The 20863-nt window shown below is 41.0% G+C and overlaps 1 protein-coding gene across 1 annotated transcript; it reads right to left on the bottom strand.

Moving 5' to 3' along the window:
- Positions 1–1848: 1848 nt before the first annotated feature.
- On the bottom strand, positions 1849–19574 carry LOC308693253 (NLR family CARD domain-containing protein 3-like; the record flags this gene model as incomplete). Its single annotated transcript, XM_081370047.1, has 8 exons — positions 1849–2023; positions 11437–11607; positions 12128–12298; positions 13413–15227; positions 17447–17533; positions 17877–17972; positions 18804–19358; positions 19435–19574. The coding sequence occupies 8 exons, from the start codon at positions 19572–19574 to the stop codon at positions 1849–1851; spliced, it is 3210 nt and encodes a 1069-aa protein (XP_081226173.1).
- Between the last annotated feature and the right edge of the window lie 1289 nt (positions 19575–20863).

Genomic DNA, 20863 nt, shown 5'->3' with positions numbered 1-20863 from the left:
AGAATCCTATTCCATGGACCGATGACTGTGAGACAGCTTTCACCATGCTAAAAGACAAGATGTGCTCCAGCCCAGTCCTGCAGAGTCCAGACTTTTCTCAGAGGTTCCTAGTGCAAGTAGACGCGTCCGCAACCGGGATTGGTGCGGTCCTTGCCCAGGGAAGTGCTGGAGAAGAGAGACCAGTTGTTTACCTCAGCCGTAAGCTACTGCCCCGGGAAACTAGATATTCGGCGGTCGAGAAGGAAGGTCTCGCCATCAAGTGGTCCCTGGACAGCTTACGCTACTACCTCCTTGGTCGAGAGTTCGATCTAGAAACCGACCACCGGGCCCTAACCTGGATTCAGTCCATGAAGGACCACAATGCCCGAGTCACACGGTGGTACCTCGCCCTGCAGCCATACTGCTTCAAGATACGGCACCGACCGGGCAGACTCAACGTGGTAGCCGACTACCTGTCCAGGTTTCCGGCCAGTATGCGGCTAGGAGAGGGGGAAGGTGATGTGATAAAGTCACATTAGCTGCCACCGCTGGGGAAGCAGCACTGGCACACACACATACACGTATATATATGCACATACATACTGACCTCATTCATCAACATCTCGTTCCTCCCTACCATAGCAGCTATCATAGGAGCGGGTGCACACGCGATGATGATTGCACCAGGACATTTATCCATTTCTCCACTCTCCCTTCCATATTCATTCCCCGGTCATTTCATACACTTACATTGCACTGTCTGGTTGTTTCGTCCGTATTGTTTGTCTGTGTGGGCATAGTCAGTCTTCCAGCGCCAGCGGCCGAACCGAACGATCGAGCGGCGGGCGTTTATGACGTCATGGCGTGGTGCGTGTCGGCGCATCAAAACCGGAAGCTGACGAAACCATTGTCTAGCGTGAATAGGGGTGTACTCAAATGGAAAAATTATGTGTTAAGTGTATTATGTGTGAATGTATTATGTTTTATTTGTGTATATGTGTATTATTAATATATAATATATTGGGAATGGATAATCAAATAGATGAAGTATTTGTATGTTTATTATTTTTTATATGTTTCGGGGATTGGTGTAGCCCAAAAAAGGGGCGGGGCTTGGCCTATTTAAGCCAAGGCCAAACCTGAAGTCATCACTTGTTAACCAAGTCGGAAAGCGAGAGTGCAACCGTGGTGCCTCAAGCAAACCAAAATCTTTGTGAACTGGTGTACGGTAGATACGTTTTTTTTTGTTTTGTTGAAGAGTTCTCGTCTTTATTTTTTTTTTTTTTTGTACTTTTAGGGATTTTTCTTTTCTTTTTGTGTGCACCTGTACATATACTTCACTGTGGACGGTCTTCTTATTGGCACTGTAAATAAATTCCACCTTGCACGAAGTGCTTCTGCGAGTGCGCCATCCTTTTACATCCATACACGGACACACATTTCTCCCCGAAGACGGGCTGGTAGGCTCGTCTTCATCACAATCTGTACTATGTAATATGTATGGAGTATCAATTAGTGTGTGTGTGTGTGTGTGTGTGATTTCATTTAAAAAAAATAATAACAATTCTTTAGAAAGTGTCAATGCAGAAAGATGAACATAATTAACAGTAAGACTGAATCCAGCATGTTCTTCCTTTCTCAGTTCTGACTGTGTTGAGCTCGAGTCTGTTTAAAGTCAAGAGACTGAAATGTTGATTGTGTGTGAAAGTGTGTATTTCAGTGTGACTCTCAGTCCTGCAGTTTCTTGTTATTGAGGATCAGCTCATGTGTTCAATCATTTACAGCTCAATAATCTGAACTCACAGCAGCAGAAAGAGGCTGAACACTTCAAATATACTTTACATTGTGATTCATGCGTCAAATATGATCTTACCACAGTATCTCCAGTTTACAGTGAGGATTCTGTAGTACATCAGACAGCAGATTCACTGATTTTCCTATATTATTCCCAGACAGATCCAGTTCTCTCAGGTGTTCAGGGTTTGATCTCAGAGCTGCAGTCAGAGCAGCAAAACCTTCATCTGTGATATCACAATAACCCAACCTGTAGAGAACAATGACACACACTTCACTCTCACAGTTCAGATCAGATCAGTTTAGCAGTGAATCCATTATTAAAGAGAAAGTTAAAACTTAAGGAACACTCCACCGTTTTTTCATATTAAACTATGTTTTCCCCTTACTAAGACGAGTTGATACATATCTCTCTCATCTCAGTGCGTGCACTCAATCGCTCTGGTGCGCGGCGACACTTTTATAGCACGTAGCTTAGCCCAGTTCATTCATTAGGGACCAAACAGAGATGAAGTTAGAAGCGACCAAACACCTCCACGTTTTCCCTATTTAAATACAGTTACACAAGTAGTTACACGACCAAGTATGGTGACCAGGGCCGTTTCTAGCCTTTTTGGCACCCTAGGCAAGATTCCTATTGAACCCCCCCCCCCCCACTGTCCTTCTAGGGGGGTTCGGGGGCATGCTCCCCCGCAAGAAAATTTTGTATATTTTAAGGTTAAAATCAATTAAAGTTGCATCAATCTGGTACTTTGAGAGCTAAAAATTAAGAGCTTCAACCCATGAACTGTGCACATTGAACAAAGAAAAACCATTGACTTATTAGTTATCATGATATAGAGTCTCAGTCTACATTACATTATCACTGGTGTTTATGATTTATATAAGTATTCCTATGACGTAAAATCCATATAGCCAATAATATGTAGGCTACTTTATAAATTAAAATGAATATTTCAAAAGTATATTTTACATTACACTATAGTATCGGAAAATTACAATACTTTTGTCCTCCTAATTTCTTCACTTGCAAGAAATAAAACCTTGAGCTTTTATTTTGGAGAAAAACACCAGATCACCATGCTGATCGCGTGAGCAAAGTGCGCACTTTTCTTTAAATCACGCAGCACAAACAGAATGTCTAGGCTACTTTAAAGTCTTGTGCTGTTTTATAAAGGCACAAAGCCTTTTGATTTCGATTTTAATTCATTGACAAAATATAACGCTAGAGACCTTTATGTTAGGCTATAAATTTTACATCTCAAGTGTTGGGAAAAGGGAGAAGAGCGATTTCGGCAAAAGGCGGATTCGAATTCGAGTCGAACGCATCCAAAGCTATACTTTCAAGCACCTCACGCCTTATGACCTATGCCACTGTAGATATTTAGTGGTGGGTGTATTTTTGCTAAAAAAGACAGGCACTTAGTGCAAATATACGCTCCATTATCGGAAATGGAAAAAAAGAAGGATTTTTCTTCCACTCACTTGGGCAAAAATCTTCTGGTGTGGTGGGGGCGCTCAATGGCGCCCCCCAGCTGTTTGCGCCCTAGGCGACCGCCTAGTTTGCCTATGCCTAGAAACGGCCCTGATGGTGACACAAAGTAAAACGTGGCACTTTTCTAAGCAGTAAAAAGGATAACTATAATGTATGGCGGCATAGCACTTGGGATTACTTCGACTCAGCGCAGTAAAAAGTCACTCCTGAAAAATCCTCTCCCCCTCCCCCTCTCACTTCTGTCATTAGAACCAACGTGACTTTTTACTGAGCCGAAGTGCTATTCCATTGAGTGCACGCACTGAAACAAGAGAGGTATGTATCAACTCGTCTTAGTTAAGGGAATAACATAGTTTAATATGAAAAAACGGTGGAGTGTTCCTTTAAAGCACAAATTAATATGTTTGAGGGATCATTAGATTGAGATCTAAAATGTCACAAAACATGATCATAAAACATCTAAAGTATCATTCAATCAGGAAAAATAATCTCTTATTTTCACTATATTACAATTCAGTCTTATGCAAAATCTGCTTTGATAAATGAGACTATTCACAACATAGGTTAGTTTTACTGTTAAGCCGACTGCACACTGTGCGATTTTGGACACGATTTGGCCGTCTGAGACAAATTTAGCAAATCCTAAAAGTTTCCTCTGATCTTAGGCCAAAACCTGAAGTGTTTGATCGTTAGTTTGTCTTTTTGTTTGGAAAGATGTTTGATGAGTGTTGCTTTTTCAATTGCACATTAAAAGCAACTCAAACTCGCAGTGCTTTCAGATGGAGCAGCGTTTACTACTGATCAGAGCCGTACGTCTGTAATGATGTAATCCTGGAGACAAGTTGAAGTGAACCCAAATGCAACTTTAATTAACAAAACAAACATTAAACAAATGCTGAAAACTGGAAACAAAGACAAGAACCTGGAAAAACATGCAATACTAGACAAAGACACAGGGCAAACATGAGGGCTTAAATACACAAGACTAACGACAAGACAAGGGACACCTGTGAACAATAACCAGACGATTAACCAATGTCACATGGCAGGATCATATGACAATCACATGACAAGACGAGAACCAGGAACAAGAAACAAAACCCAAAACATGACACCATAGCCCCCCCTCTATGGGCGGCTCCCGACGCCCATCAAAACAAAACAAAAAACAATAGTTCAGGAAGGTTGTGGAGCGGAGGCGGACCTGAGGGCGGGATGGAGGGCCAGGCCCATGGAGCGGCAGAGGGCCTGGAGACTGCGGCAGGACGGGAGGCGGATCAGGCAGTGCAGGCGACCAGGGCGCAGCAGGCAGCCAGGGAGGAGACTGCCCTTCAGGCGGCCAGGGAGGAGACTGCCCTTCAGGCGGCCAGGGAAGAGACGGCCCTTAAGGCGGCCAGGGAGGAGACGGCCCTTCAGGCGGAGCAGATGGTTCAGGGGGACCTGGCAGTTCAGGGCTACAGGGCAGACCAGACGGTTCAGGAGACCATGGCGGCGTGGCTAATTCAATATATTGAACTTGGGGTCTCTGGGAGGGGTGCTGGAAAGTGCTCCAACTGGGGACTCCGTTGTTCAACTGGGGGACTTCAATGCCCACATGGGCAGCGACAGTGACACCTGGAGGGGCATGATTGGGAGGAACAGCCCCCCTGATCTGAACCCGAGCGGTGTTCAGTTATTGGACTTCTGTGCTAGTTACAGTTTGTCCATAACGAACACCATGTTCAAGCATAAGGGTGTCCATCAATGCACGTGGCACCAGGACACCCTAGGCCGTAGGTTGATGATCGACTTTGTGGTCGTTTCATCTGACCTGCGGCTGTATGTCTTGGACACTCGGGCAAAGAGAGGGGCGGAGCTGTCAACTGATCACCACCTGGTGGTGAGTTGGATCCGATGGCGGGGGAGGAAGCTGGACAGACTCGGCAGACCCAAGCGTACTATGAGGGTCTGCTGGGAACGTTTGGCCAAGTATCCTGTCAGAGAGATCTTCAACTCCCACCTCCGGCAGAGCTTCGACCGGATCCCGAGGGAGGCTGGAGATATTGAGTCAGAGTGGACCATGTTCTCCACCTCCATTGTCGAAGCGGCCGCTCTGAGCTGTGGCCGTAAGGTCTCTGGTGCCTGTCGAGGCGGCAATCCCTGAACCCGGTGGTGGACACCGGAAGTAAGGGATGCCGTCAAGCTGAAGAAGGAGTCCTATTGAGCCTGGTTGGCTTGCGGGACTCCGGAGGCAGCTGACGGGTACCGGCAGGCCAAGCGAACTGCAGCCCGGGTGGTTGTGGAGGCAAAAACTCGGGCCTGGGAGGAGTTCGGTGAGGCCATGGAGAAGGACTATCGGCTGGCCTCGAAGAGATTCTGGCAAACCATCCAGCGCCTCAGGAGAGGGAAGCAGTGCCCTACCAACGCTGTCTACAGTAGAGGTGGGGAGCTGTTGACCTCAACTGGGGATGTTGTTGGACGGTGGAAGGAATACTTCGAGGATCTCCTCAATCCCGCCGTCACGTCTTCCATTGAGGAAGCAGAGGCTGAGGGCCCAGAGGTGGACTCGTCCATCACCCGGGCTGAAGTCACCGAGGTAGTCAAGAAACTCCTCGGTGGCAAGGCACCGGGGGTGGATGAGATCCGCCCTGAGTACCTCAAGTCTCCGGATGTTGTGGGGCTGTCTTGGCTGACAGGAAGTCTTGGCCATCTTGGCTTCTGGGATGGCAGACCGGGGTGGTGGTCCCTCTTTTTAAGAAGGGGGACCGGAGGGTGTGTTCCAACTACAGGGGGATCACACTTCTCAGCCTCCCTGGGAAAGTCTATGCCAGGGTACTGGAGAGAAGAATACGGCCGATAGTAGAACTTCGGATTCAGGAGGAACAGTGTGGTTTTCGCCCAGGCCGTGGAACACTGGACCAGCTCTATACCCTCTACAGGGTGCTGGAGGGTTCATGGGAGTTTGCCCAACCAGTCCACATGTGTTTTGTGGATTTGGAGAAGGCATTCGACTGTGTCTCTCGCGGTGGCCTGTGGAGGGTGCTCCGGAAGTATGGGGTCCGGGGTCCTTTACTAAGGGCTGTCTGGTCCCTGTACGACCGAAGCAGGAGCTTGGTTCGCATTGCCGGCAGTAAGTCAGACTTGTTCCCGGTGCATGTTGGACTCCGGCAGGACTGCCCTTTGTCGCCGGTTCTGTTCATAATTTTTATGGACAGAATTTCTAGGCGCAGCCAGGGGCTGGAGGGTGTCAGGTTTGGTGACAACATGATTTCGTCTCTGCTCTTTGCAGATGATGTTGTCGTGTTGGCCTCATCAAACCAGGAGCTTCAGCATGCACTGGGACGGTTTGCAGCCGAGTGTGAAGTGGCTGGGATGAGAATCAGCACCTCCAAATCAGAGGCCATGGTCCTCAGTCGGAAAAGGGTGGCTTGCTTCAGGTTGGTGGAGAGTTCCTGCCTCAAGTGGAGGAGTTTAAGTATCTTGGGGTTTTGTTCACGGATGAGGGAAGGATGGAACGGGAGATTGATAGACGGATCGGTGCAGCTTCTGCAGTAATGCAGTCGATGGACCGGTCTATCGTGGTGAAGAAAGAGCTGAGCCGCAAGGCGAAGCTCTCGATTTACTGGTCAATCTACGTTCCTACTCTCACCTATTGTCATGAGCTTTGGGTCATGACCGAAAGGACAAGATCCCGGATACAGGCGGCCAAAATGAGCTTTCTCTGCAGGGTGGCTGGGCGATCCCTTAGAGATAGGGTGAGAAGCTCAGTCACTCGGGAGGAGCTAAGAGTAGAGCCGCTGCTCCTCCATATCGAGAGGGGTCAGCTGAGGTGGCTCGGGCATCTGTTCCGGATGCCTCCTGGACGCCTTCCCGGGAAGGTGTTCCGGGCGCGTCCCACTGGGAGGAGACCCCGGGGAAGACCTAGGACACACTGGAGAGACTATGTCTCCTGGCTGGCCTGGAAACGCCTCTGTGTCCCCCCGGAAGAGCTGGAGGAAGTGTCTAGGGAGAGGGAAGTCTGGGCATCTCTACTTAGACTGCTGCCCCGGCGACCCGGCCCTGGATAAGCGGAAGAAGATACCTGCGTGAAGTTGGCCCCCCACCCAACGCAAAACGTCGTCAAACTATGCTCAATCGTTTGTGCTCCGTTTGTGCTGGTTTGTGCTGTAAAAATTTTCGTTTGTGCTGTTTCGGTTTTTTAGATATTAAAAGAATATTTTTAGGTCATTCTGAGGTCACATAGCCCCCCCATATGTTCCAAATTCACCCAAAATAGTCTCGTTCGTTTGTGCTTCGTTTGTGCTGGTTTGTGCCGGTAAAATTTTCGTTTGTGCTGCTTCGGGTTTTAAAATATCAGAAATTGAATTATAGACGATGACGTCACCAGCCCCCCCACATGCTCCAAATTCACCCAAAATAGACGCAATCGTTTGTGCTCCGTTTGTGCTGGTTTGTGCTGTAAAAAGTTTCGTTTGTGCTGCTTCGGTTTTTTAGATATTAAAATAATATTAGGTGGTCATTCTGAGGTCACTCAGCCCCCCACATGCTCCAAATTCACCCAAAATAGTCTCGTTCGTTTGTGCTTCGTTTGTGCTGGTTTGTGCCGGTAAAATTTTCGTTTGTGCTGCTTCGGGTTTTAAAATATTATACATTCAATTATTTTTGATGACGTCACCAGCCCCCCCACATGCTTCAAATTCACCCAAAATAGTCTCGTTCGTTTGTGCTTCGTTTGTGCAGGTTTGTGCTGTAAAAAGTTTCGTTTGTGCTGCTTCGGTTTTTTAGATATTAAAATAATATTTTTAGGTCGTTCTGAGGTCACTCAGCCCCCCATATGTTCTAAATTCACCCAAACTAGTCTCATTCGTTTGTGCTTCGTTTGTGCTGGTTTGTGCCGGTAAAATTTTCGTTTGTGCTGCGTTGGGTTTTAAAATATCAGAAATTGAATTATAGACGATGACGTCACCAGCCCCCCCACATGCTCCAAATTCACCCAAAATAGTCTCGTTCGTTTGTGCTTCGTTTGTGCTGTTTTGTGCCGGTACAATTTTCGTTTGTGCTGCATCGGCCTTTAAAATATTAGACAGTGAATGAAAGCGAATTATAGACGGTGACTTCACCAGCCCATTAAATGACTTCAACCAGCCTGCATCTTCATGAACGCACCACAGAGAAATGCACATTTCATACATAAGCAGAGAGCAGTCTGTTTTCTTTCGTTTTGAATTGTTCTGTTTAAAAGTAGACATGTCTGTGATGCAAGTAGGTCAAGGCGCTGAGTTTCGGTTCATTTATGAGACCAACTGCAGTTCAGGCGCCGGCGCCTCTATGTCCTGATTATCTGTTGTCTGATATAGGCCTATTAACATTTTATTTTGCCTATTAAATCCTGGCATTTGGTAGATGAAACAATGATTAAAATTAAGATAAAATTAATACAAAACGAATTTCACCTTAAAGAAAGGCTTTGTGCTTTCTGTTTGAGGTCTCTGTGAAAGTTTTAAAGCAGTCTTTTAGTGTCGTTTTCAGAGTGGTCAGTCCGTAACGAAGTTCTCCGTCCGTTACATTGTTTTTTCCTCATAAATGCAAACACGAAAAATTAAATAAAATGAATAATTTATGTTCTGCGGAGAGACAACGCTTCTTCATCCGGTGGGTAGGCTAGTATTAGGCTACTTTTGGTTTGCGCAGAATTACTAAAAAAAAAATGTAACGCACATGCTATTTCCCTCATATTAAATATAAAACGCATGAGTAGACTGATATTTTTTTAATGTCTGGACTCCTTTATTAAGGGAGAAGCCTATGGATATATAACAGACAGTTTCAATATATTGGTATTAATTTATTCTGATAATTTATACTTCAAGTTTTGACTTGCAAATGTCACGTCCATAACGCTGGAATTGACCGATTTTAAAGAATTTATCCTCAACTGTTTTTGTGGTGTAAGTCTATGTATTTTATAATGTTAACTTCAAATAATAGTTATATGAAGATGTGGTAGCATTGGATCTGGACTCAGGAGTTGGAAGGGGTGTGTCTCGATTCTGCCTTCTCACACCGCAACACAGGTCCGTGGATGGAGCGTCGGGATTTTGGTTTCATATTGCATATTGTTACACAGCCCTAGTCGTTTGTTTTAGAAATGTTAAGTTCTACTTCTGTAGTTATTTTGGTGAAAGTAACTGGAGTAGCTAATGCATTACAATTCTGAGACGGCCTTTATTGTAAGGTACTCTAAATAATTTCCTTTAAATAAAAGTAACAAAGTAATCTATAATGTATTACAGTTTGGAAGTGCTGCTGATATTGTGAAAAATGATTAGCCTATAAATAGATTATATATTTTCATAAAATTAATATTTTAATGTTAATATAATTCAAATTTAATATAATTCAAATGTAATTTATTCCTGTAATGTCAAAGCTGAATTTTCTGTATCATTACTCCAGTTTTTAACGTCACATTATTCTTTAGAAATCATAAGATGTTGATGTTGTGCTCAATTATTATTGGTGCTCACTGCTCATTTAAGAAAGGCTCTTATTTTGTATTGTATTTTGTATTATATTTTTTACATATTGCGTATGTTTTTTTTTTGTTTGTTTTTGTTTTTTATGTTTAATATTTTTTGTGGAAAATTTAATTTTTGATATTTTTTCCCCTTTTGATTAATTTAATCCGTTTCGGTCTTACCTTGTTACTTCAACTAGCTACTGTAAAAAAAATATATATGTATATTATATTATATTATATTATATTATATTATATATATTTTTTTAAAGGCCGATGCAGCACAAACGAAAATTGTACCGGCACAAAACAGCACAAACGAAGCACAAACGAACGAGACTATTTTGGGTGAATTTGGAGCATGTGGGGGGGCTGGTGACGTCATCGTCTATAATTCAATTTCTGATATTTTAAAACCCAACGCAGCACAAACGAAAATTTTACCGGCACAAACCAGCACAAACGAAGCACAAACGAATGAGACTAGTTTGGGTGAATTTAGAACATATGGGGGGCTGAGTGACCTCAGAACGACCTAAAAATATTATTTTAATATCTAAAAAACCGAAGCAGCACAAACGAAACTTTTTACAGCACAAACCTGCACAAACGAAGCACAAACGAACGAGACTATTTTGGGTGAATTTGGAGCATGTGGGGCGCTGAGTGACCTCAGAATGACCACCTAATATTATTTTAATATCTAAAAAACCGAAGCAGCACAAACGAAACTTTTTACAGCACAAACCAGCACAAACGGAGCACAAACGATTGCGTCTATTTTGGGTGAATTTGGAGCATGTGGGGGGGCTGGTGACGTCATCGTCTATAATTCAATTTCTGATATTTTAAAACCCGAAGCAGCACAAACGAAAATTTTACCGGCACAAACCAGCACAAACGAAGCACAAACGAACGAGACTATTTTGGGTGAATTTGGAACATATGGGGGGGCTATGTGACCTCAGAATGACCTAAAAATATTCTTTTAATATCTAAAAAACCGAAACAGCACAAACGAAAATTTTTACAGCACAAACCAGCACAAACGGAGCACAAACGATTGAGCATAGTTTGACGACGTTTTGCGTTGGGTGGGGGGCCAACTTCACGCAGGTGAAGAAGATGGATGGATCGATGGATATTCTGTAATGACATAATCCTGGAGCTGAAGTGAACCCAAATGCAACTTTAATTAACAAAACAATGAAACAAAGGCTGGAAACTGGAAACAAAGGCAGGAAACTGGAAAAACATGCAATGCTAGACAAAGACACAGGACAAACATGAGGGCTTAAATACACAAGACTAACGACAAGACAAGGGACACCTGTGAACAATAATCAGACGATTAACCAGTGTCAGAAGATTTGACTCTCAGTCCTGCAGTGTGACTTCTCCTACGACAACTGTCAAATTGTCTTCATTTTTCAAGACAAGCCATGACCAAAATAAACATTTGAGATTTCTGCAGTCACCATTTCAATCATGTATTGAACGAGCTCCGCATGTAACGCAGCTCACATCACCAAAAGTGTCATTGATTGATGATGTAAAACATGTTCAATCATTTACAGCTCAATAATCTGAAATCACAGCAGCAGAAAGAGGCTGAACACTTGAAATATACTTTACATTTTGATTCATGTGTGAGAGTCAAATATGATCTTACTCTAATTTCTCCAGTTTACAGTGAGGATTCTGTAGTATATCAGACAACAGCTTCACTGATTTTCCTATTATATTTCCAGTCAGATCCAGATATCTCAGGTGTTCAGGGTTTGATCTCAGAGCTGAAGTCAGAGCAGCAAAACCTTCATCTGTGAGTTCACAATATCTCAACCTGTCGAGAACAATGACACACACTTCACTCAGTTCAGTTCTCAGTTCAGATCAGTTTAGCAGTGAATCCATTTTTAAAGAGAAAGTTCAAACTTAAAGAACAAATTAATATGTTTGAAAGATCATTAGATTGAGATCCAAAATGTCAAAAAACATGCTCATAAAACATCTAAAGTATCATTCAATCAGGAAAAATAATCTCTTATTTGCACTATATTAAAATTCAGTCTTGTGCAAAATCTGCTTTAATAAATGAGACTATTTACAACATAGGCTAATTTTACTGTTACTTAGATCTGTACTATAATAGGTATGGAGTATCAATTAGTGTGTGTGTGTGTGTGTGTGTGTGTGTGTGTGTGTGTTTTAATTTTACAAACTTAAAATCAATACTTTAAAAAGTGTCAATGCAGAAAGATGAACATAATTAACAGTAAGAATGAATCCAGCATGTTCTTCATTTCTCAGTTCAAATATACTTTACATTGTGATTCATGTGTGAGAGTCAAATATGATCTTACTCCAATTTCTCCAGTTTACAGTGAGGATTCTGTAGTACATCAGACAGCAGATTCACTGATTTATCTATTTTAATCCCAGACAGATTCAGTTCTCTCAGGTGTTCAGGGTTTGATCTTAGAGCTGAAGTCAGAGCAGCAAAACCTTCATCTGTGAGATCACAATTTCTCAACCTGTGGAGAGATGAAAATCAAACAGCATAATTTAAACACTATCAAATGGCTTTCCAACAAATTTCAACTCTTATATAAACAATGTAAAATTCTTATCCAAGGTTCATGGTCAAATTTTTCTATTTACAAAATGTTTTTGCAGCGGTAAGAAATGTAGCCAATCACAGACATGTTTGCTGATCTCTTTTTTGTTCAGTGTCGAGTTCTTCATACTCGCGAATCCTCTCTTTAACAAAAAGACAGATTTTCTTTATGCAGTGTAGACAACTTTATTGTTTATAATGGAACTTTGTGAGATTGTGAACTGAGATGAGTGACAGCTAAATAATGATTGTAAAGGGAGCGCTCTTTCGAGGCTATACATAATCCATTGAATAAAAGTTTTGTTTTTCTCGCTGCTGAGGACCAATGGCCAATTACACGCTGCAGAACAGCATCAGCATGTCAAAATAGATACGCACAACAGATTAATAGATAAATAGAAAAATTTTCATATCAATATATTTTTGAAATTCCATTTCAAATATTTGCAAAAGTAATGACTTGTAAATAGTCTTAAATGTCTCATTGTACATTGCTATTCTTGTTAAGTAAGAGTCGTTGCTACACATTAAATCTGAACTTTACTAGAGAACCATCACTAGTTTCAGATACTCAGTAATCTGATTCTTAATTGTCAATCTCACAGTAAAGTTAAAATGTTTAACTTTAATCTAAACATCAAGTAAATGTTTAATTGTCCTTCTAATAGTAAAATTTCAATGTACGAGTCTATATAAACCATACATCAAATGTTTTAGGAGATTTGAACTACTTGATAAATGAGCTGTTTCTCCAATTGTTTGCTTGGTCTTCATTTCTTTTATCATTTCTTTTAAATATTTAAATTCCTTCTTTATGTGCAAGAACATTCAACTAGTAAACCTGAATTATTTATACACAAATTTTCTGACTTTGTTTGAATGCCTGAAGGAATTTTATATTGTCACGGTTTAAGAGACACATCAAAATACTGACCACTGAACTCTAGACAACATCTGCAGCACTGAAGATTTATGAACTGTTATTTTCCTAATGTTTTAACAGTGAACTGATTGTTCTGATTGATACTTACTGAACTGATCTGGATTCTTTAATCACAGGAAGAAGCTTCAGAAGAGCCTTTAGTTGTTCAGTTTTATTGACTCTTCCAGCAAAATCATTAATATTAAACTCATCCAGCTTCTCCTCTGATGTCAACAACACAAAGACTACAGCTGACCACTGAGATGAAGAGAGTTTGGCTTTCTTTATTCTTCCAGATTTCAGATACTGTTGTATTTCCTCCACTAGTGAACGATCACCCAGTTCATTCAGACAGTGGAACAGATTGATGGATTTCTCTGGAGAGTCAATGATCCTGATCTTCTTCTTGATGTACTCAACTGTTTCCTCATTGCTGTCAGATCTTCTTGTCTGTTTCATTAGTCTTTGTAGGAGAATCTGCTGAGACTCCACTGACAGACCCAGAAGAAACCGCAGGAAAAGATCCAGATGTCCATTTTGACTCTGTAGAGCCTCATTCACAGCTCTCTGATGCAGCGCAGATAATGACACATGTTTAAACATGAGCCGAAACCGGTCCTTTGACCATTCATCTTCTGGTGAATTGAGCTGAAACTGTTTAGTGATTGAGTCAAACACATTTGTGTTGTTGAATGTACAGGAGAGATGCACATATAGAGCCGCTAGATGTTCCTGAACGCTCAGATGAACAAAGCAGAAGATTTTCCCCTGATACCAGCCAGACTCCTCTCTGAAGATCTGAGTGCACAATCCTGAGTAAACTGATGCTTCTGTCACATCAATGCCACACTCTCTCAGGTCTTCCTCATAGAAGATCACATTGCCTTTCACAAGCTGCTGAAAAGCCAGTTTCCCCAGTTTGAGGATCATGTCTTCATCTGTCACGTTCTTCTCATAGTCCTTCTCATGTTTGATGTTGGTCTGAAGGATAAGGAAGTGTGTGTACATCTCAGTGAGAGTCTTGGGAATGTCTCCAGTCTCTGCTTCGCTCAACATCTTCTCCAGAACAGTGGCTGAGATCCAGCAGAACACTGGGATGTGGCACATGATGTAGAGGCTCCTTGATGACTTCAGGTGTGTGAAGATTGTATTGGCCAGACTCTGATCACTGACTCTCTTCATGAAGTATTCCTCCTTCTGTGGATCATTGAAGCCTCGTACCTCTGTCACTCGATGGACACACTCAGAGGGGACGAGATCGGCTGCTGCTGGTCTGGAGGTGATCCAGATGAGAGCAGAGGGAAGCAGATTCCCCACAATGAGGTTCGTCAGCAGCACGTCCACTGAGGCTGATTCACTTACATCACACAACCTCACATCGCTCTGAAAATCCAGAGACAGACGACACTCATCCAGACCATCAAAGATGAACAACACTTTATATTTGTCTTTGGATATTTCCATTTCTTTAGTTTCAGGGAAAAAGACATGAAGAAGATCTGAAAGACTGAGTGTTTTGTCCTTCATCAGATTGATCTCTCTGAAAGGAAGTGGAAATATGAGCTGGACGTCCTGATTCTCTTTCTCTTCAGCCCAGTCCAGGATGAACTTCTGCACAGAGACTGTTTTTCCAATGCCAGCGACTCCCTTTGTCAGCACAGTTCTGATGGGTTTGTCTTGTCCAGGTAAAGGTCTAAAGATGTCACTGCATTTGATCGGTGTGTCCTCTGTTGCTGCTCTCCTGGATTGTGTCTCAATCTGTCTCAGCTCATGTTCATTACTGATCTCTCCACTCTCACTCTCTGTGATGTAGAGCTCTGTGTAAATCTCATTCAGGAGTGTTGGGTTTCCCTGCTGTGCCGTTCCCTCATACACACACTCAAACTTCATCAGATTTGATCTGAAAGTGTTGGGGACTTCATGGCTGTAAAATTAAAATACAGGGCTTATCATTATAACAGTGATTACTTCCTTTGATTTTGACTCTCAAAAAGCATGTCTAATTAATTTAAATTACTATGTATACAACTTAACATTTTTACGGCCATATGAAAATGGTTTTATTTTTTTCCATTTATTTTTTTCTATTTAATGGTTTAATTCAATTTTAATAATCAAGAAGCGTCTAATCAGGATGTGAATTACACAATGGCCTTCAGGGGGGTCAATGATTTTGGAGGGGTGGGGGTATGGTGCAGTTCGCACCCTGATTGTACAATTGTACGTGTGTGTGTGTGTGTGCGCACCATCAACAAATTGACATCATTTAAAATGTAATTTGGTTCAAATGATATGCACTGTAAACCCATTGGGTAGGATTAGGGGTGAGGAGTGCATGCGTATTACATGCCATAAAGTGCGTATCATATGTACGCAAAAACTCTTTTTGGCGTACAAATGATACGAGAAATATCCTTCGTGATATAGATATGCACTTTCATGAGATCGGGCTCTACATTCTAGCATGAATTAGTCTGAAACTCAGTACACATATAGATCACATCAAGCCAAACAGCTTTTACTTTTTACACCAGCCCAACAGGAAGTCAGCTATTTAGGGTTGTTTGGAAAATGCTTGCTCTGGATTTTGATATATTCCTCCTAGGGAATTCATCCGATCGCCACCAAACTCGGTGTGCATGAAGTTAAAGGTGAACTAAGTAACTTTTTTTACCTTAACTGAACAGCTTCGGAGTCATTGGAATGGTTATATTACTTATTTCGGGTTGAATGGTGGTCGTTTCGCACCCCCCTGGTGCCCGTGAGCGGAAAATACGCACTTGCAACTTTGAGCCGGCGGGCCGCCGGCCGCCGCGTCAGGAAGTCTCGCGTGATATCAGGTCTCGCGATGTAAACAATTGCTTTACGGCCAAAATAAATCTGCTAAAATGCTGTCATTATTGCGCTCCCTCACGCTGTCCGAACCCGAATGAAGAAGACGTTTTAAAGAATGTTCCATCTGCTTTGATGTCGTTGATCTATAGCCTCTGGTGTCTGAGAATCGCCAACGAGTTTTTACAACAGTGTTGTCAAATATCTATTCCGAAGCTGTGGGGGAGCTCTAGAGAGAAACCTGCGAGCAAAAAGCAAGAATACAGCGAAGAAATCCCAAAGCTACTGAGTGCTGCTTTAAGACATTGAGGATGATAAATTTCCAGCGGATTTTTGATATCTCGAACGGTTTGGTTGTGGCGAGGAAATTAATTTACAGCGAAAAAGGGAAACAGGAAGTGTGTAATAATTTCTGCAACTGATCTTGATGAAACTTCGTTGTAAGAGACAGATCACATGGATGTGACTATTGTGAGTCAAAGTTATAGCGCCACCAACTGGCAGCAGGACGTCTGTCACTTTCAAAATGTTTCGAGCTGGACAACTTTCTACTTATAGTCATTAGATCCGACCAACAGGAAGTCAGATATTTTGGTCTGAATGTGGATTTTTTGCTAAATCAGCCTCTGAATTTTTACCCACTCCTCTTAAGTGGTTTATTTAATTCCCACCAAACTTTTTCAACATGATGAAAATACATTAAATGTGAACGGATATTGAATATCTCAAACAGTTTTGCTATGGCGAGGGATTAAAGTCATGTCAAAAAAAGGCAACACTCCACATGTGTTGTTGTGGCAAAACGCCCCACAGAACAGAGGGGCGGGGTGAGCAAAACTCATTATCATTTAAAGACACATGCACTTAAACGGCTTGCTGAAAACAGAGCTGTTTTTGACCAGGTAAAATGAGTGTTTTCTTACAATACTAATGAGAATTTTTAATTAAAGTATATTACAAACTTTTAATTTAGACCCTAAAGAATCATATTAGCCTGTACAAAAATGGCCCCAAATTATATGACCCCTTTAAAGTCCTGTAGTTGATTCATAGAGTAGTCATACTTCTCACAGAGGGGTTTTGTTACGGCTGTTCTGGGTGGAGGGATTGAACTGAAACATCATGAGAATCAGAGAATTAACGGTTGTTAATCAACTTATTATGCACTTGCTAAAGGTCACAACCATAATAAACAAACAAACAAACAATATTTTACTTTTTCGTCAATATCTGCTTGCTATCATTCTGTTGGCCATACAGATTTTTATTTATAACTGAATAATTTTAATTTAATATAAAGAAATGTCATACCTGGAATGTAGTGGCACATCCATAGACACATCACTCCTCATAGACACACAGCTGGGCTCTGGCTCTGATCTCTTCTGATGAACTGAACTAAAACAGAGAGAGATTAAAGTGAATCCTTTGAATTACTGTATTACCATTAGTTTATTTAAAAAAAAAACACTTATGATCTTTTCATTTACAATGTTGATACAAAAACCATAAAAGGCGCACTGAGTGCTTTCATAGATGTCTCTCTGCCTAATATCTATAAAAACATGAATACCTTGTATTTAAAACATCATAATATAAATATGACACGTCTGAGCTCTGGTCTTATTGTTTTTATTCAAATTCTCACTTACACAGACACACACACTCACACAAACATGTTTTTGGGAGAGTCAAATTCTGTCAATTAAAGGTGATTTAATCTAGTGTTTATTCAAAGTACCTGCATCCTGGAGAAAACTCTTCATCTCTGGATGTCTGTGTGTCATCCATGATGAAGCTGAACAGTTGAAACAGAAGCTGATCTTCACCACTGACTCTGAATGGAAATGACAAACAATAATTCAGCTGAAAGGATCTGAGAGTCAGAGAAATAGGATCATGTGACCCGGTGTTCACTCAAATACACAATGTTACTTGAATAGCCTATTAGGCTACACAAATGGAAAACCCCCCACAGACAACACAAAACCAATTAAACCAGGTTAATCTGAAATATCATAAAACTAAAATGATCAAATACATGTCAAAGAACTATTTACATCCTTTGTATAAAATATATATATATATATATATATATATGAATGCGGAAGTCACATGTAAAGTAAGCATCTCAAGACCTTAACACTCACCTTGATCAACATTTAATTACATATCGATTAAAAACCTCCTCCATCCATTCTTTCAAGTAGCTACATAAATGCACATTCACGGCTTAGTTTTTATTAAGGTTATTATAAACCTTTGATACTCCGTATAGAATCGATTCTGGTTGTTTTAGATGCGCGGTAGTGCATGTGTAATATTTTTCAACAGAGAGGGACCGGTGACACACCCTGACCCGTGACATGCATGTGTAATATTTTTTGTGGAGTTTAGACTTTGTGCACACAAGATATAAATGAGCCACACCTAACAAATATGTGAACTGCGTGAACTGTCAGGTGTTTGTTGAGATATGATGAGGATCTGAACTTCTTGCCACACTGATCACAGCTGGGTGGTTTTTCATGACAGCGCAGATGAAGTGGCTGTTGTTCTGGAAATATTCACCTGATTGTACACCAAGGATTAATATATGTCCCGATTCCCCACAATGAGGTTCATCAGCAACACGTCCACTGAGGCTGATTCACTTACATCACACAACCTCACATCGCTCTGAAAATCCAGAGACAGACGACACTCATCCAGACCATCAAAGATGAACAACACTTTATATTTGTCTTTGGATATTTCCATTTCTTTAGTTTCAGGGAAAAAGTCATGAAGAAGATCTGAAAGACTGAGTGTTTTGTCCTTCATCAGATTGATCTCTCTGAAAGGAAGTGGAAATATGAGCTGGACGTCCTGATTCTCTTTCTCTTCAGCCCAGTCCAGGATGAACTTCTGCACAGAGACTGTTTTTCCAATGCCAGCGACTCCCTTTGTCAGCACAGTTCTGATGGGTTTGTCTTGTCCAGGTAAAGGTCTAAAGATGTCTGTGCATTTGATCGGTGTGTCCTCTGTTGCTGCTCTCCTGGATTGTGTCTCAATCTGTCTCACCTCATGTTCATTACTGATCTCTCCACTCTCACTCTCTGTGATGTAGAGCTCTGTGTAAATCTCATTCAGGAGTGTTGGGTTTCCCTGCTGTGCTGTTCCCTCATACAGACACTCAAACCTCTTCATCAGATTTGATCTAAACCTGTTGAGGACTTCATGGCTGTAAAATTAAAATACCACAGCATTAACAAACACAATGTCTTTTTTTAATCATATATTTTGTTGAAATGTAATACCTGAGATCAGTCTGTGTATCTCCACTCTTAAACTCTACTGGCAGTATCATAGACGCGTCACTCCTCATAGACACACAGCTGGGCTCTGGTTCTGATCTCTTCTGATGAACTGAACTATAACAGAGTTTAAAGTTAAACATACTTGCCATATTCAACATATTCCATTTATCAATAAAACAACCACTCTTTATGATTATTTAATTGTTAAGAATTGTACATTGAAATGAGTTCTTTCACAGATGTCTCTCTGTGTGAGCAACACTATACTGTATGCATTCAAATATTACATTAAACATTCTTCTTGTACATTATTAATTTATTGTAGAATATATTACTGATAATGCTCTGATAATATAAAATGCCATACTATAATCATATTTTTATAGAAATGAAATACCTGAGATCAGTCTGTGTATCTTCACTCTTAAAACGTATTATAATATCCATAGACGCGTCACTCCTCATAGACACACAGCTGGGCTCTGGTTCTGATCTCTTCTGATGAACTGAACTATAACATAAAAAATGTATAATTCATGGTGATAATATTTTAATATAAGTGTAACGACTCAAACAGGAGAATGCAATAATGCAAGTAAAACTCTTTATTGGAAGTTTAACAGATAAGTCAGATGTAAACAGACACACACAAAACACGGAGGCAGTCGAGTGGCCACGCCCACACGCACACACACAACAACTGCAGTGGGGTAGTAAGACCTCACACTTGCAGTACTGCCCATATTTGGAAAGTTGCTAAGGTTTGTCCAAAAAGTCGCTAGATTTGTCGCTAGTCGCTTTTTTGGAAAAAAGTCATTTAAGGGTTCTGAAAAGTCGCTATATCTAGCGACAAAGCCGTTAAGTTGGCAACACTGGGCCTGACACCAGGGCTTTTTCTTGTTTACTCAACTTTTGTAAATAACAGTTATTCTGACTGAAATTAAGTTGTAAGTCTTACAAAAATATTTAATTGGGTTAACTTAAGATTGTTCGTTTTCTGGAGAGGTGCAACTATTTTTTAACAAACCTTTTTAAGTTGAGCCAATTCAAAAATTTTTGTCTGTAGAACTCAATGTCTGAAGTTGAGTGAACAAAAAAATCCTTTTGGAAATTGGTACTAATAATGATATGTTACGGCTGGAAACTTACAATAACATTATTATTATTTATAATAACAAGTCAAAAACTGAAAACAGTGAGTCAATGTTAACAAAACATTTATTCATAAGCATGTTGAAGGCAAATAAAAATGTCATTTCAATTAGCTGTCATCATGACAAGAATTTTCTTTTTTTTTTATTCAAAGGAATATTTTACCCCAAAATCATAATTATTAACTTTTTTCTGTCTCAAACTCATAGGACTCATTTTCTTCTGTGCAAGACACATAAAAACATGCAGCTTTAATTTGTATTTTCTTAAGTAATAC

Source organism: Scardinius erythrophthalmus (assembly GCF_964197995.2).
Source record: "Scardinius erythrophthalmus genome assembly, chromosome: 7".
Classification (NCBI taxonomy): Eukaryota; Metazoa; Chordata; class Actinopteri; order Cypriniformes; family Leuciscidae; genus Scardinius; species Scardinius erythrophthalmus.
This window is presented reverse-complemented; position numbering and strand designations above follow the sequence as displayed.